This window comes from Gorilla gorilla, chromosome 7 (genome assembly GCF_029281585.2).
Source record: "Gorilla gorilla gorilla isolate KB3781 chromosome 7, NHGRI_mGorGor1-v2.1_pri, whole genome shotgun sequence".
Taxonomy (NCBI): Eukaryota; Metazoa; Chordata; class Mammalia; order Primates; family Hominidae; genus Gorilla; species Gorilla gorilla.
The window spans coordinates 68,216,100-68,233,190 of record NC_073231.2 but is presented as its reverse complement, the minus strand read 5'-3'; the positions used below and the strand labels follow the sequence as shown (position 1 = coordinate 68,233,190).

The following is a 17,091-nucleotide window of genomic DNA, read 5'->3' as shown; positions in this document are numbered from 1 at the left end:
GTTTGCTGTACAGTTCTTTGAGTTATTTATTTTAAAGACAAGACACTACTAATCTCATTACTAATCAATACTAATAAATCTAATCATTTTAAAATCCCATTTCAAAAATAAGAACAATTACCTTTATTACAGCAGTACTGAGAGAATTATAGATGAGAACTGTTTTCGGAGAAAAATTCAAATTTAATTTCAATATGACAAAAAATTCAAATTTGTAAAATATATAGCAGAAAAAGCTATACTATATTAAATATAGTATATATATATTAAATATATAATAGCAGAAAAAGCTACTTCAACCTCTGCCTTCATCGTAACATGAAGTTCTCCTGTGTCTCTGTATCTTCCCATGGCTGTTATCTTATTAACAACACCAGTTGTATTGAAAAAGGGCCGACTCTAGTATGACCTTTTAAATATATTAAAGTTGACTTTTAAATATATTCAAGAAACTTTTTTTTAAAATACTAAATTGGCTGGGCACGGTATCTCATGTCTGTAATCTCAGCACTTTGGGAGGCTGAGGCAGGCAGATAACTTGAGGTCAGGAGTTCGAGACCAGCCTGGCCAACATGGTGAAACCCCATCTCTACTAAAAATACAAAAATTAGTCAGGCGTGGTGGCACACACCTGCAATCCCAGCTACTCGAGAGGCCGAGGCAGGAGAATCACTGGAACCAGGGAGGCGGAGGTTGCAGTGAGCTCAGGTCGCGCCACTGCACTCCAGCCTGGGTGACAGAGTGAGACTCCATCTCAAAAATAAACAAATACATAAAAATACTAAATTAAAAGCATTTAAAAATAAACTGTCATAAAATGTGTGCCTTCTTCTTTCCTTATGTAGTTACATAACATCTGTACCAGTATATACTTGTATATGTATAAATATTTGTAAATACATGTTTTTATATCATGCTTCTTCTATTACAGTTTAAGATATTTAAATAGAGGGATGTATGTGTGTAACTCTCTTTTTCACACACGCATTAGCTGGGTGGTTTAATGAGACCTAAATGCCATTTAGGCTGTAAATTACGCAGAGGATAAAAAAGTAAACTCAAATTGGTTGCTTATTATCTTCTAAATTTTTGCTACATTCTACAGACTAGCAGTGTTAGCATCTTCTGGGAGCATGTTAGAAATGCAAACCAAGCCCAGACTTACAGTCAGACTTTTATTTTACTGGAACACAGTATGTTGGATAGACTCCCATTGGTATAATTTTGTGTGGCGCTTTTGAGCTGCAGAGACAGAGTTGAGTAGTTGCAAGCACTTTCTCAAACTTTACATATGGAATAAGTACAGATGGATTCTGCCTTCAGAAACGACCATATATTGTGTATTTGTTTTGTAGGGCTGCCATAACAAAGTTCTAGAAATGGGATGGCTTATATCAACAGAGACTTGCTATCTCACAGTTCTGGAGGCAAGAAGTCTGAAATCAAGATGTGGGCAGGGCCATGCTTTCTCTGAAGTCTTGAGGGAAGGATCCTTCCTTGCCTGTTCCAGCTCTGGTGGCTGCCAGCAATCCTTGGCATTCTTTGGCTTGTGGATGCTTCACTCCAATCTCTGCCTTCATTGTCACATGGAGTTCTCCTGTGTCTCTCTATCTTCCCATGGCCATCATCTTATTAAGACATCAGTTATACTGAAAAAGGGCCAGTTCTACTCCAGTATGACCTCATCATAACTAATTACATCTGCAATGACCCTATTTCCCAATAGGGCCACACTCTGAGGCACTAGGGGACTAGATCCTCAATGTATTTTGAGGAAGAGGAACACAATTAAATTCCTAATGTATGAAATCTGAATTCACTGAACAAATAAATTGGAATTAGCTATCTGCATTATAAAAGTTAATTATTTTCACAATAATTTGCTCAAAATTATTTTTAAATGATTTAACGAAGACATCAAAAAACATGACTTATTTACAAAATTTCAATGGGGCATAACTTTTATATAAACAAATATATTCTGTAATGTGAGGTTTTATTACAACCTCCTGTGAAAGAAATCAGCTAGTCAATTTAGCCAATGCAAGTTGTAAAGACCCACCTACAAAGAATATCCTGACTGAAAAACTTCCGAAAATAGAAAATATTTATTTTTATTTTTATTTTTTTAGAGACAGTCTTGCCCTGTCACCACAGCTGGAGTGCAGTGGTACAATCATAGCTCACTGCAGCTTCAAACTGCTGGGCTTAAGCAGTCCTCCTGCCTCAGCCTCCCAAGTAGCTAGGACAACAGGCATGCCACCATGCCTGGCTAATTCATTTTTTTTTTTTTTTACTTTTTGTAGAGAAGGGGTCTTACTTCATTGCCCAAGCTGGTCCTGAACTCGTGGCCTCAAGAGATCCTCCTGCCTCAGCCTCCCAAAGAGTTGAGATTTCAGGTGTGAGCCACTTTGCCTGACCAGAAATATTTTTAAAACATCACTCACTCCAGGTTATTTACATTATTTAAAGTTTTTGTAGCAGTGTTATTTAGATTTTTTTCTTATTTTCTAAGTAGCTTTTGAAAAAATAAATTATTTATTTATAATTATTCTTTCTGTGACAAATAGCTTTAAAAGGCAGTATTTATATCCTAAAACTAAAACCCAAAGTTTTGGAAGATGTCAACCACCTTCAAGAGTGATATAAAATTTTTAAAATAAGTCTTTTATTATTGAGCAGTTTTAGATGCACAGAAAAATTACATAATACAAAGCATTCCCATATGCCCTGCCCTGGTGTCTCCTATTATTAACATTACATTAGTATGGCACATTTCTTGCAATTAGTGAACTCACTAAAGTCCATACTCCTTTCAGATTTCTGTCACTTTTCCTTGATGTCCTTTTTTGTCCCAGGATTCCACATTGCACTTAGTCATTATGTCTCCTTAGGCGCCTCTTGGCTGTGATAGTCTCTCAAAATTTCCTTGTTTTGGTAACTTTGAGCATTTGTCAGGTATGTTGTAGAATGTCCCTCATTTGAGATTTGCCTGATGTTTTCCTTGTGATTAAACTGAGATTACGGGTGTTAGGGAGGAAGACCACCGAGGCAAATGCCATTTTCATCACATCCTGTGAAGGGTGCACACTTTTAGCGTAATTTATGTTTGCTGGTGTTGACCTTGACCTCCTGGCTGAGTCCCTGTGTGTCAGGATTCTTACTGCAAAGCTACTCCTTCCCCACCCCAGTCCCCCAGCCCCGTACTGTACTTCTCAGAAGGAGGTCACTATGCTCAGCCCACACTTGAGGACTGGGGAGTTCTGTGTCCCTTCTTTGAGGACATAGTATCTACATGCATTATTTAGAATTCTTCTGGGTAAGAGGTTTGTCTTTTCTCCTCCAGTTATTTATTTACTCATTTATTTACACAAGCAATTACTGGTGAATATTTTATATTTTGTGTTATAATCTAATAGTACTTTCTTTATTTTGTATCTCAGATGGTTCTGGCTCTTGCCATTATGAAATGTTTTACTTGGCTCCTGTGTTCCTTTGACTCTGTCGTTAGTAAGTTTTTGTTATTATTTTTATTGCTTTGTATTTGTTATCACTTTTTAAAAACTTTTTGGCATTATCAGATACTCTAGGCTTATTTCTTATTATTTTCTGTCCTAGTCTTGGTTTTAGGGATTTCTCCAATCAACCCTGGTTCTTTTACTGGAGAATGGCGTTAGAAACCAAGATCAGGGCATTTGGTGCGCTCCTGGCGACTACAGTGTGGCTGCTTCTAGCCCCTCGAAGCTGACAGAGCAAGGAAAAATGTGTACGGTATAAGTGAGCAACTTGATTTTTATATATCCAGTGTTTAAATTATTTCTAAAATTGGACTACGGTACTTAATGGAATATATTTTGGGGGCTGAGTGCAATGTTATCCCAGCACTTTGGGAGGACAAGGTGGAAAAATCACTTGAAGCCAGAAGTTTGAGACCAGCCTGCACAACATAGTGAGACTCTCTACAAAAAATTTTAAAATGAGCTGAGCATGGTGGTGCATGACTGTGGTCCATGCTATTTGGGAGGCTGAGGCAGAAGGATCCCTTGAGCCCAGGAGTTAGAAGATGCAGTGAGCTCTGATCATGCCACTGCCCTCCAGCCTTGGTGACAGAGTGATACTCCATCTCTAAAAAAAAAATGGAAGGTGCAGCATCTGTAACATTTCACTGATTATAAGAACTGCCTAAAATTTATTTTAAATGATCTGACTTCAAACACATAGTCATATCGAATCAGACTCTGTACTCAACCGTGTCCTATGTCCTCTCTTAGGACTGGACAGTCATGCTTTGCCTTCTCAGCCAAAGTAAAATTCTGCGTCCAGCCAGACCGCCAAAGATGCCTTGCGTTTCTTTTATAAATTCAGGTAGACAAACTAAATAATCTCTAAAGTCCTTTCAAAGTCCTCCTATCTTATACAATATTATGATAAAATTCTAACATTAGATTGCATATTCACAAAAGGACAAAATATTAAATGAGTCCAGAAAACTTGAAAAAATACAAATCATGTTATAAAGTAGATTCTTTTCTTGTTTTAAACCACAGAACAATTCATGTTTAATTTAAATTTTAGCAATTTCATCTGAAGACTGATCTATGAAAATGATTTATTCAGTTTCTGGTTTAATCTAGTTAATCCCCCTTCCAGATTTAAAATTATCATTTCCATAGACACTTAAAAAGATAAACGAGATTCTTATAAAAATGCTAAAACAGGGCCGGGTGCAGTGGCTCATGCCTGTAATCCCAGCACTTTGGGAGGCGGAGGCGGGCAGACCACCTGTGGTCGGGAGTTCGAAACCAGCCTGACCAAAATGGAGAAACCCCGTCTCTACTAAAAATACAAAAATTAGCTGGGCATGGTGGCGCATGCCTGTAATCCCAGCTACTCGGGAGGCTGAGGCAGGGGAATCGCTTGAATCCGGGAGGTGGAGGTTGCAGTGAACCAAGATCGCACCATTGCACTCCAGCCTGGGCAACAAGAGTGAAGCTCCATCACACACACACAAAAAAGCTAAAACATTTCAAAAACAAATAGATGTGCCACATTTCACACCGTGTTAAGATTTTTATGTGTAATCAGTTATTAAGAATGACAACCAAATGACAATAGATTGGTACTTGCGGAAAACACAGGATCAAGCCCTAATAATGTTCTTGGATTAGGCAGTGACATTTATCAACAAACAAAGCGACTGGGAAACTCCAGAGGGCTGTTAATCCAGCAGTAAATTAACCACCCTAGAAGCACAATCTCTAACAATCAAAAACTTGCCTTTACTTTGACCAGAAATAAAGAACAGAGAGCAAGTTTGAAGGCAGAACACAGGTTTAGGTAGAAAAGGGTCAAGTTTGAGATTCTGTAGCTGAGATATTCAGCAGATAATGAGTATACGAATTTAAAGGACAAGGTAAAGAAAAAGGAAGAAGATACCTTTTGGAATCTTCCATGGATTTTATGAAAAATCCATTGATAAGCATGGAACCTTGGGGTACACAAACACTTAAAGGCTGAAGAAGAGATGTTTGGAGAGAGAAAGAAGGAATGGTCAGAGAAGAATAGAACAAAGCAAGAATAACTGGAATCAGGAATCATTTAACGAGGAAGAGATGGGTCAACTGCAGCAAAGCATCCAGCAGGCCAAGTAAGATAGAGGCCGACAGGGCCAGGCGCGGTGGCTCACGCCTGTAATCCCAGCACTTTGGGAGGCCGAGGCGGGCGGATCACGAGGTCAGGAGATCGAGACCATCCTGGCTAACACGGAGAAACCCCATCTCTACTAAAAATACAAAAAATTAGCCGGGTGTGGTGGCGGGCGCCTGTAGTCCCAGCTACTCTGGAGGCTGAGGCAGGAGAATGACGTGAACCCGGGAGGCGGAGCTTGCAGTGAGCCGAGATTGCGCCACTGCACTCCAGCCTGGGTGACAGAGCCAGACTCTGTCTCAGAAAAAAAAAAAAAAAGATAAAGGCCGACAAATGCCCACTGGAGTCAACTGGAGTCCCGGTGGGATCATGGGCAGGAAGAGGCGATGGAGGGCTGGAACACAGGTAAAGCTGGCGGAGGATATCGGATTTTGCCCTGTGAGCTGTATTAACCATGCATTTTTATTTTCTGTATTTCCAATGCTTTGACATCTTCGGGTTTTGCTGACCCTGGAGAGAATGTCCCTCTCAGGGTAGCCATTCCTAGAGAGAGTAAACTCACAGAGACAGGACACAGGTTTAGGCAGGAAATGGTCAAGATTGAGATTCTGTAGCTGAGATAGGCAGCAGGTAATGAATATATAAATTTAAAGGACAAGGTAAAGAAACAGTGCAAGCTCACCTTTCATTTACAAAGCAGCCAATGCAGAGCCCACACCTTCACCACCTCCTCTACTGGGCTTTCTGACTCTGGGCCAACATTCCTTTGCCCTAATTGCTCCAGGGCCAGGTACTGGACAACTAGAGGCAGCCCTTAGTGCCAGAGCCCACCGAAATCATTCAAACCAGCCAATCCTATGCCCACTTACCCTGCCGTGCCTTGGCTTTCCTGTGGTAATCACAGTACAACCTCTTGGCCACATTTTCCCCATTCCTCCTTCCTCATGACCCGCCCTGGTGCTTCCCCTGTGGCCTTGTGTGGTGCACTGTGCTCCTGTCTTTAGGGACCCGTGAAGACAAACTTCTTCCTTCATGATAGTCATTTCCATGCATCTGTGTCCATACTATCTCTGGTTAAAACAAATCCCAGGTACATTTTAAAACACGGATGGTGGTAGATCCTGCATGGAATGGTGATCTAGTCATATATATTTTATATACTCTGGAAATGATGCAAAAATTGGCTACAAGAAAGCTTATATCTCTCCTTGTAATCTTCTATAACAATTTTAAACTTTTTCTACATACAGCATGTTGTTTCCTAGACGAGGCGATGAAATTCTTTATGCAGCAAGAGTTTTCCAGTATATTTCAAAATACCTTATTGTGAATGTTTTTGAAATGTGTAATTACTATCTGATTACCATATGTTAAAAATTTTACCAAAGTAATGTAAAATATTGGATTAGATAGTAAAATAGAATAAGCACTCATAAGAAATGTTTTTCCTAAGAATGGAATATGTATGGGTTTAGAAGACTGGATGGATAAAGCTCTCAACAGTAATGATACAGTAACACAACCGAACCAAAATTCAATTCGTCAACAAATGAGATAAGCAAGTTTATTGCTCATTGTGCACATAACCTAACCTACGTGTTACATTTCCTTTCTTTCTTGTGAAGTATCTTTTATTTTTGCTATATCTATAAAGAATTCTTTAAGGTGTGGCTATTTTAACACCATCAATTAATGCCATAGTAATGAGTAATTCTTTAATGTAGTAATTTTTATTCTTTTGACTTAAAGTACAGAGTATGACTCCTACCCTGCTTTGTTTTTAAATCTGTTAGAGACTTTGTTTTCAAATCTATTAGAAATCACAAAAGATAGTTATAAGAAAAAGTTACACAAACAGATAGTATCCCAAACCCAACGTGTAACTTGTTGTTTTTCCTTTCTCAGCATCAGGCATATATGCTGGCAACAGAAAATCTCCTATAAACAAATATAACCAAGCTTTGAAGCAGTCATGATGATATTCATCTTTTCAGGTTCACCATGGCTGATGCCCGGGTGGTGCTTGGAGAGAGTAAGAAGCCGCCTGCCTGCAGCTCCTAGGCCAGGAGCCTGGTCAGGTGCTCCACACATCTCCTCTATTGTTATATCTTCACAAGAAGCCTCATGATGGGGTCTTCCCTGTGGCACAGACAAGACACCTGGAACTCAGAGATCCACCCCTTCCCAATTCCACAGCAAGCCTGGAACCAGTGCTTTCTGTCTCATGGAAATGATCAATAGCCAATCTGATACTGTCAATAAACTTTTTACAAAACTATCAGCCAGAAATAATCACCTTTTGGGGTTTCAGTTTTCGGTGTATTTGTTTTCCTGTTTTCTCACATGTAACCATTGTGTGTAATGGTTCAGACTTTAACGGTTGGCTCACATAATTTGCCTTATGTTTACAGAGAAAACAGAGCCTACCAAGCGTGAGTAGACACGTACATAAGATGAATAGTAATTATGGATTCTGTAGAATTAACAGACGTATAAAATATTGGCTGTTGTGGTAGCTCATGCCTATAATCCTAGCACTCTGGAAGGCAAAGGACTGCAGATCACTTGAGGTCAGGAGTTTGAGACCAGCCTGGGCAACGGAGCGAAACCCATATCTACTAAAAACACACAAAAAATTACTGGGTGTGGTGGCATGTGCCTGTAGTCCCAGCTACTTGGGAGGCTGAGGTGGGAGGTCGAGGCTGCAGTGAGCTGAGACTGAACCACTGCACTCCAGCCTGGGCAACCAGAGTGAGACTATGGCTCCAAAAAAAAAAAAGAAGAAGAAGAAGAAGAAGAAGTATAAAATGTTCATACTGGGGCCTGATGCAGTGGCTCACTCCTGTAATCCCAGCACTTTGGGAGGCTGAGGCAGGTGGATCACTTGAGGTCAGGAGTTCAAGACCAGCCTGGCCAACATGGCAAAACCCTGTCTCTACTATATATATATATATTTTTTTCTTTTTTAAATTAGCTGGGCATGGTGGCTTGTGTCTGTAATCCCAGCTACTTGGGAGGCTGAGGTGAGAGAACTCCTTGAATCTGGGAGGTAGAGGCTGCAGTGAGTTAAGATTGCTCCACTGCACTCCAGCCTGGGTGACAGAGTCAGACTCCATCTCAAAAAAAAAAAAAAAAAAAAGTTCAGAATCAGGCACACTCTTCAACAACAGCATTTAAATTTGAATGAGTAGTTTATGGTTTTACTGAATTTGTTTCCAGGTATTTTTCCACCAAATAACAGTGTGCCTATTTGACTAGCAATTAGTATGTGGTCGTTGTCTCAGCAACTCTCCTGCCATGTCCCTGCCCTGTGTCTCAGCCCTCCTCTGTTCACCTTTCCTTCTCTGTTCATTGCTTTCCTGCAGCCCAGTCTTTTTTTCCTGCTGTCCCCCAGCTGCTAAAGTCCAGCTCGTTTATAGGCATTGGCTGAAACAATGTTTCCAAAGTGGGCTCCTTCATATCCTAGATATGCAACATGCAAATAAATGCCTAATTAAAAAAAAATTGGATAGTACTGATTTGTATAAAGTTTCCTTTACTGCAGGACTTCGTAGTGCTTTGTCATAGTCCGTTTTGTGTCCCTATAAAGGAATACCTGAGGCTGGGTAATTTTTAAAGAAAAAAAAGCATACTTGGCTGATAATTCTGGTGACTGGAAAGCTCAAGATTGGGCATCGGCAGCTGGGGAGAACCTCAGGCTGCTTCCACTCATGATGGAAAGTGAAGGGGAGCCGCTGTGTGCAGAGAACCCGTGGCCTGACAGGAGCAAGGGGCAGGGGAGGGGCCAGGCTTTTTTTAACAACTAGCTCTCAAGAAAACTAATAGAGCAAGAACTCACTCCCACCACCTCCCAGGAAGGTCATTTATCTGTTCCTGAGGGATCCACCCCCATGACCCAAACACCTCCCATTAGCCTCCACCTCCAACATTGAGGATCAAATTTCAACATGAGGTTCAGAGAGGACAAATATCCAAACCACAGCATGATTGTATAGTGATTCTAAAAAAGGGGGCTTAATCGTTATGTTCCCAAAGCTGGTGGACCAAGGAAGCCTTTTTTCACAGGTTATCTTTCAAAACACACTGGAACGTGTAGCTGTAGAGCTGTGGGTACATGCAAGGATGGAGGGAGGGCAGACAGTGAGCTACTGAACCAGAGTGTGGCTGGGTTTGGGGAGGGCAGATAGAAACCGTCTCTATCTGGAAGAAACTTTCCAAGAGATTCCAATATGCCACCTTTCTCCTCCTCACTCTCCTTAGTTAAAAAAAATTCTGATGGTCCCAAAAATTCAAGGTACATGAGAATTCTCAAAGAGTTTGTTAAAATGCAGATCTACAAGCTGCACTCATACAGATTTATTATATCCAGGGTGAAGTCCAAGAATTACATTTGAAACTTGCCTCTCAGCTGGTTCTGAAACAGATGATCCCATGAGCCTCATTTTAACAACTACTGCTCTAGAAGGTATTAAGGACAGTAAATACTGTATTGTCTAAATATAACCAAATGCCAAAAAGTTAGCTTATGCCTCATAATGGTAGGAAGTAAATAAGACAATAGGTCTGCTTTACCTTTGGGGAAAATAAAAATTTTAATTCTATATGTCCACAATTATGTATCTATAAATCAATAAATAAATATTTTAAAATTCAAATTATTTTAGTTTCAAAGTTAAAAAAATCTGCAAAGTTTCTTTTTTAAAATTCAATTTCTTCTGAAAAAAGTAATTCTTCCTAAAAGAAGAATTTACACAATGACTTTGGTAGGCTATGGGATATTAAAAACCGAGTAACCCCTAGTCTTCAACTTAAAGAGGCTCACATTCAAATAGAACAATATAATATCAAACTAATATGAGTTTCAGTGTGAGGTGTGCTGTAGGAAGAAAAAAACGCTATCTGTGTTCAACAGAGAAAGAAATCATCACTGAATGATATCATCAAATCAAAAAGCCTAACAATAACTCCAAGTAAATCACATTTAATAAAATTTTAATTTTATTAATATGTAAAAGACTACACATCTTTCACGTATGATATAAATATTGTAGCTATTATTTCCTGGCAGTTTATGTTGTTAGATATATAAATGGAGTTATAAGAAATATTTAAACTCCAGACACTCTACTTCCTACCCACTACTGTGACGTTTTCTACAATGGCAAATAGTCGAAGGAAATATCACCTGGCCACGTTTTTCTATCCTCCTACACAGCAACAAAGATCTTAGAAATCTGCTCTCAAATGTCATTTCCAGCAATAAAACTGAAGGCCAAAGAAAGAAATTGCCATTAAAAAGGAATTGTTTTAATCCTAGGTTTTCCTAACCAATATGTGATTGGAAAGTTGTCTCCTGGGACTGGGTCATTCCAGGCAAAGAGAACCCCACAGTGGGTGATTCTGTTGACTTCTGCACAGAATTTCCTCACTTAGCAGCTCGATAAATAGGCTCCTGCAGAAAGGCCACAATTCCTACAAGAAATACTGTGAATGGGCAGAAACTCATTCCTCTAAGTTAGCTTTGGCATCTCAGAATGAGTGTTTATGATCCTGCTAGCTAGCAGCCCCATGCCCAACAGACATCTGGTCATACATATAACCTGCCAAATCTACTTGGTGAAAAATCATATATAACCTTTTCACTTTGACCTCTCTCCATACTAACAGTTTTCAGTAAAATAAATAGCTTCAAGTAACCCTGCAAATAACATAATAAAAATATTAAAATGGAAGATGATGGCTATGTTCATTTGTTTGACTGTAGTAATCATTTCTTATGCCTACATATAACAAAACATCATGTTGCACACTTTAAATATATACAATAAAAAATGATTTTTTTTAAAAAGTACCCATCCATACCCCCCTCCCTGGTGATATGCAAAGTAGCAAAACATTTTTTATTATTTATGTGGAAGAAATTGTTACTCACCAGGCATGACTGTCTAAGTGGGCAGATATAATAGTCACAGACTTGCAATACAGAGAATTTGGGCTGTACAAATAAAATTCCACTATTATGCAAGCCCCTGCAGTATTTAAGTATGTCTAGTTTTTTTTTAAGTTTCATCAGATCTGTGGGGATATTTGCAAAGTGAATTTATGGTTTAAGACGCATTTGAACACATAAATAACCGAACTGCAAAGACAGTACAAAGGAAGGGGGCCTAGATGGATGAATAGAATTCCAGCAGGCAGAGGTAAGAGAAGTGCATTTCAGGAGAGGGAGGAAGAGCGTTAAGCACAGGCAGAATGGCCTCTGTAAGGAGGGGGTACCAAGCCTGGGACTGGCACAGAGGCACTTACAGTAGCTCCTGAGAGCTGCCGAAAGGTAAGAGGAGGTGCCACAAAAGGATTTGAATATCTGCCTTTCTTTCCAAGGAAGCTAGGACCTTCTTGGAAAATCAAGAAAACCACAGCAGATTTATGACCAGGAAGAGACCAGCCCCATGCTACTTATTAAGCACGCTGATTTGCCATTGTTCAGCATAACCTCATCAAAACCCCTTCACATTCTCTCCTTAAGCTCCATGTCAGTGAGGTTTTATATTAAAACAGCAACAGCAAGCACAACAACAGAAATCTGACTCCAGAAAGCCTGTAGAAATAAGGTAAACATTTACTGAAATCTCTTGAAAAGGCAGAGGTAGCAAAAGAAACATCATATACATCAATACTTGCTAACAGTCCCCTTACACTGCTGCCTCCCACATCTCACGCCAATTTCCTTTCTGTCAAAAACTGAACCTCCTCTCTACTCCCACCACGGCCCTGTTCTCAGCCTTCTGACTCTGTTTTCCTTTCAGTGGGTGAGTGCTCTGATGTTTCTTTCCTTTGGCAGGGTTTGAGGTATGGTCCCTTGTTTGTGCCATTCTGCTGGTGGCGCAGTGACCAAAGACAAAGGGAGGAGGAAAGAGGAACGAGAGAGCAGGAGCGAAGGTTACTGGGAATTCTTATCCCAATAGGACACACTGTCAGGGGCACTAATAGAGTTGGAGATGATCGAGAAGGTCACCGTAAAACTCTCAAGAGGGTCTGAACTAGAGTGGTGGGAAGGACACTAAAAAGGAAGACCCAGATTCGAGAGACATCGCAGGCAGGAATTATGAACTGAATTGTGCTCCTCAAGCACAATGGTCAACAATGTTGCCCATCCCAACGACCTCAGCTGTGTGTTAAATTGCTAAATGACAGGACGGATACAGGCATGAACAAATGGGCTGTGAGAAGGAAGGAGGGCCAAGGACGGTGAATCAGGAGTGTTCCTGGGAACCTAACACAGTCCCCCACTCTCCGCAATCCTCGGGGTATGCTGTCTGGTCCCTCCTGCCTCAGGGTTTCCTGGTTACTACTCTCTCTACCTGGAAATGATCCCCCCCCCACCTCCAGCTCACATCTGCATTTAGGGAAGTTGCCTGGCCTACAGAAAAAGGCAGACAGAGCAAGTGCAGGGGCAGCAAAGATTTCTGAACCTAGAACAGGTACGTTAGGCCTGGGTGATGGTGCTTATTACGTCACTACAGAAATATGGGGCCATCATTCCAGGCACATCTGGCAGGGATGAGAGTCCTTGGCCTCCCGGACCTGTGAGATATTTTCCTCCTGAATGAACGATAACCCCTGCCACCTGCTGAGTGCACCCCGTGAGAACATCCAGATAGGCCCTTGTCCTCTATATTCTCATGTCCCTGTTTGTCCCTGATCCATGTGCAAGTACTCCATTCACAGACTCAGATACAGATGTCATGAGCCACCCTTTTCTCCCCTTGTGAATGTAGTATAGCAATCAAAAAATTAGACAACTACAAACAGTCACAGAAAGCAATGGCTTTAAGGGTGCCCACAGGGCACTTTCTGTCTGACTATATTGTTTAAAACTTCAGATGGTTGCCGCTTTTAACTTTTAATAAAATATTTTTGGCCGGGCATAGTGGCTCATGCCTGTAATTCCAGCACTTTGGGAGGCCAAGGCAGGCAGATCACTTGAGGTCAGGAGTTCGAGACCAGCCTAGCGCAACATCGTGAAATCCCATCTCTACTAAAACTACAAAAAAATAAAAATAAAAATTAGCCGGGCGTGGTGGTACGCCTGTAATCCTAGCTACGTCGGAGGCTGAGGCAGGAGAATGGCTTGAACCCGGGAGGCGGAGGTTGCAGTGAGCAGAGATCACGCCACTGCACTCCAGCCTGGGAGACAGGAGCGAAACTCCGTCTCTAAATACATAAATAAAATATTGTTTTATCCCTTGTAACTCACTTCAGTAAGTCTTCACTGTCTGAATCAAAGAGAAAAGATCTGTTGAATGAAACAGAAGGTCTGAATGAATGTGTGTCCTCCATGTTTCTGTACTTTGAGAGCCTTTCTCCCAGTCCTTTCACATTCCAAAGTGACATTTTATTCTCTGAGATAAATATTGTAGGCTAACAATAATTTTAAGTCAAAGTGCATGATCTGTGTGCACCATTGCTGCAGGGCCGTGCTGCGGACACTGACCCTGTGCCCTCCCCTCCTGAGGGCTCCCCAGTGGCCGGCTGGACTGAGAGGCTCTGCCCGGGTTGTCCACACACCAGCTGGGCAGCCCACCTCAGCCTCCCACCTTCTCCATCCCCTCCCCAGGGCAGGACACCCTGCTCACTTAGTGCAGGTGTGCACCAGCGCCTCCTTCCACACCCAGGTGTGTGGGAGAGTGCAGACACTGCTGTCTGCTCCTCTGGGTGGCCTCCGCCCTCTGCATGGTGACAGACAGGAACTCGAAGAAAGTTTGTGGAGTGAATAAGTATATATTTATATCACAACTATTGTGAAAGAAAAATCATACTAAGAAGCCCTTGTTTGCTTTCTTAGCCATAAAGCCTGAGGAGAAGGGATCAGGAGCTGTGGTCCCACGGCCAGCCGCTAGCTGCGGGGCATCCCCAGGCCACCCTAGGCCCTCTCCTCTTCCCAAGCCCGGTGGAGGCCACCAAATGTCCCTGCAGAGGGGCCCTTCTGTCCCAGCCTCGCCGGCAGCTTCACCTTGCTCTGCTCTTGCTGGGTGTGAACAGAAACGTGTAAGGAGCTTCTCGCTTCTGTCCCCACCTTCCTTTCCTGCGTGTCCTGCCCTCCTCCCTCCAGCGCTGCCCCAAGTGCCCGGCCGCCCCCTCGGACCTCCTTTTCCAGGGGCTTTTCCGTTTTCCCCGTATTCACACGACTTCTTCTCTGCCTGTGGATGTCTCATGACCCTCTAGAGCAGCGACTTTTTCCTCCCTCATTCCTTCCACTCCCCTCGTTTCTGCATCTAAGTAGCAGGAACCTGACTGTCCAAAGTTGATTTGGGAGCAGCCGGCTGCCCTTCTAAAATGATCTAGGAAAGGTGCCAGTAACATAAGCCGCCGCCTGCTGAAACTGGCGCGTCCTCAGCCACTCGCTGCGGCCAGCGTGAAGGGGAGGGGAACGGGGTATTCCTGGCACGGTCAGGTGTCTACGGACACCAATCTTAATTAATTCTCAAAACCTCGGAAGACCCAGAAATGGGGTGCTGACAGGGACCTAACCTGTCCACCACCCCTCGGTCGGTGGGACTGAAACCCATGTCTTTGAGCTGCTTTACCAGTTTATTTCCAAAAAGTCCTCCCACACCTGGGAAGGGACATAGAAAGCTGGTCCCATTGCCAGCCGGATTTCTTTACTTAACTCTCAACCGTGGTAAATCTAACACGCTTACGACCTCTTTCCGAGAGCTGGGAATCTGCAGAGATGCTCTGTTTTCTGCTGTACTAATCTCAGGCTTCCCAAAGCGAGTGCCTCGCCCAGCTCCTAGGGGAATCCACGGAGCCCCAGGCGCAGGGCAAAGGATGGGGCGGGATGGGGACTTCGTACCTGCGCTCCGGGAGCCGCTGGGAGTCCGGCCGGCCCCGGCCGCGGGGAGGAAAAGCAACGGCTTGGGCTCCTTATCTGTGACGCGCGCTCCCCTGCGCCCCCGGGGCCTCCCGTGGGCTCCGTGCAGGGACAAAGCCAGCGCCAGCAGGAAGAGTGCGGGCAAAGGGGCGCCGGGCTTAATGGGCCGCATGTTCGCAAGCCGGGAGGAGAGAGCGGGAGACTCGGGGAGGATCCTGACGCAGGTCCGGAGGATGCGCGGCCCAAGAGAAGAAGGCCAGCGGGACCACAGCGCGGCTACGCGGCCGGCCACAGTCTTCACCGCCCGCCTGCCCTTGTCTACGTCCCGGGGGTCGGCTGGAGCTGCACTGGGACTCGGTCCTCAGTGTGCCGAAGCCTAAGCGCTGCGGGGCGCGGGGCGGGAACGGGAGGCGGTGCCTGGGGCCACGGGGTCGTCCCCCAGGATGAGGGCGTGTCCCAGCGCGCGGGACCCTCAGAAGTCCGCGCTGGGCCGGGCGGACACCAGCCTCGGACTCAGCGGGTCTCAGGGCTGCCTACGCAACGCCTGCCTCGGATCCGGACCCCGGGCTCGCTCTCTGGTCGCCGTCCCCGGGAGGACCCAGTAGGGTAACTGCCGCGTCGCCCCGGCGGTTCTCCCTGGGCTCTGTCTCCCGCCGCCCCCACCCCGCGAGCCTCGGGGTCCGTCACGGCTTCCCCTGGCTGGCGGGGTCAGTAGAACCCGCGGCGCCTAGGTCCGGACGGAAAAAAGCAGGGCCGGGGTGCGGCCTGGATGAGCGGAGATCTCCGCGCCTTGGGCTCAAAGGTGCGGGGTGCGCTCTGCTGCCGAGCCCCTGCTCGCTCAGGAACACTGGCCACGCCGTCACGCCAGCCGCCCCTGCCCCAGGTCTGGAGGTCCGACCTGCCCTCCTGGGCGCAGCACCGCGTTCTCTTCCGCGTGGGGGAGCGGAGGGCGGAGGAGGTCTGGGGCTGGGCACCGGGGACACACGCCCAGCTCCCCTGGCCTCCCTGTGGGGAGTGGCCGGTTTCAGTGCTTCCCCAGGTGAAATCGCCAAGGTTGACCAGTGCGCCCAAGAAAGCAGCCGGCTGGATTTTTCTTCAAATTAGGGAACTCTTATAAAGAGTTTTAGTGTTAACAACTTAAAAAATGAAATTAAGGCCAGTCGTTCTGATTAAAGTGAGCCTCTCTGATCAAACCGCGTTCTGTAAACTGTTGTTGTTTTAGTTATTTCAGCCGCCTGCTTTATTGCTTTATGTTAAGTATATTGAAAAATGTTGAAATTGCTCGCTAATCAATTGACTACTAATTATCCCTCATATGCAAACTGCAAACAGGTGAAAGGAAGAAGGCAGGAATAACTAAGGGAACTGAGGCTCCATTACTCCTTAGGCAGTGCCCAACGTTACATTACTCTACAAAAAGAAATCTTGTGGGTCACAGATCCTGAATAATGACCTCAACTACTTCAAATAGTTTATCTAGGCTTGGCATGTCCAACATGCCTAAGAAATTGGGAAGCAAAGCAAGCTTTGCAGGAGCCCTGTGAAATCGTGCCTTTGGATGAAGCTCTTTC

General features: G+C 43.9%; 1 protein-coding gene across 1 annotated transcript in view; it reads right to left on the bottom strand.

The window, feature by feature from the left end:
• ALKAL1 (ALK and LTK ligand 1) overlaps window positions 1–16,447 on the bottom strand; it is a 33,500-nt gene extending 17,053 nt beyond the window's left edge. Inside the window, exon 1 of the mRNA XM_004047000.5 lies at window positions 15,503–16,447. Within this exon, the coding sequence (XP_004047048.3) occupies window positions 15,503–15,692 (190 nt within the window). The 5' untranslated portion in view covers window positions 15,693–16,447. The remainder of the gene's footprint in view (window positions 1–15,502) is intronic.
• Between the last annotated feature and the right edge of the window lie 644 nt (window positions 16,448–17,091).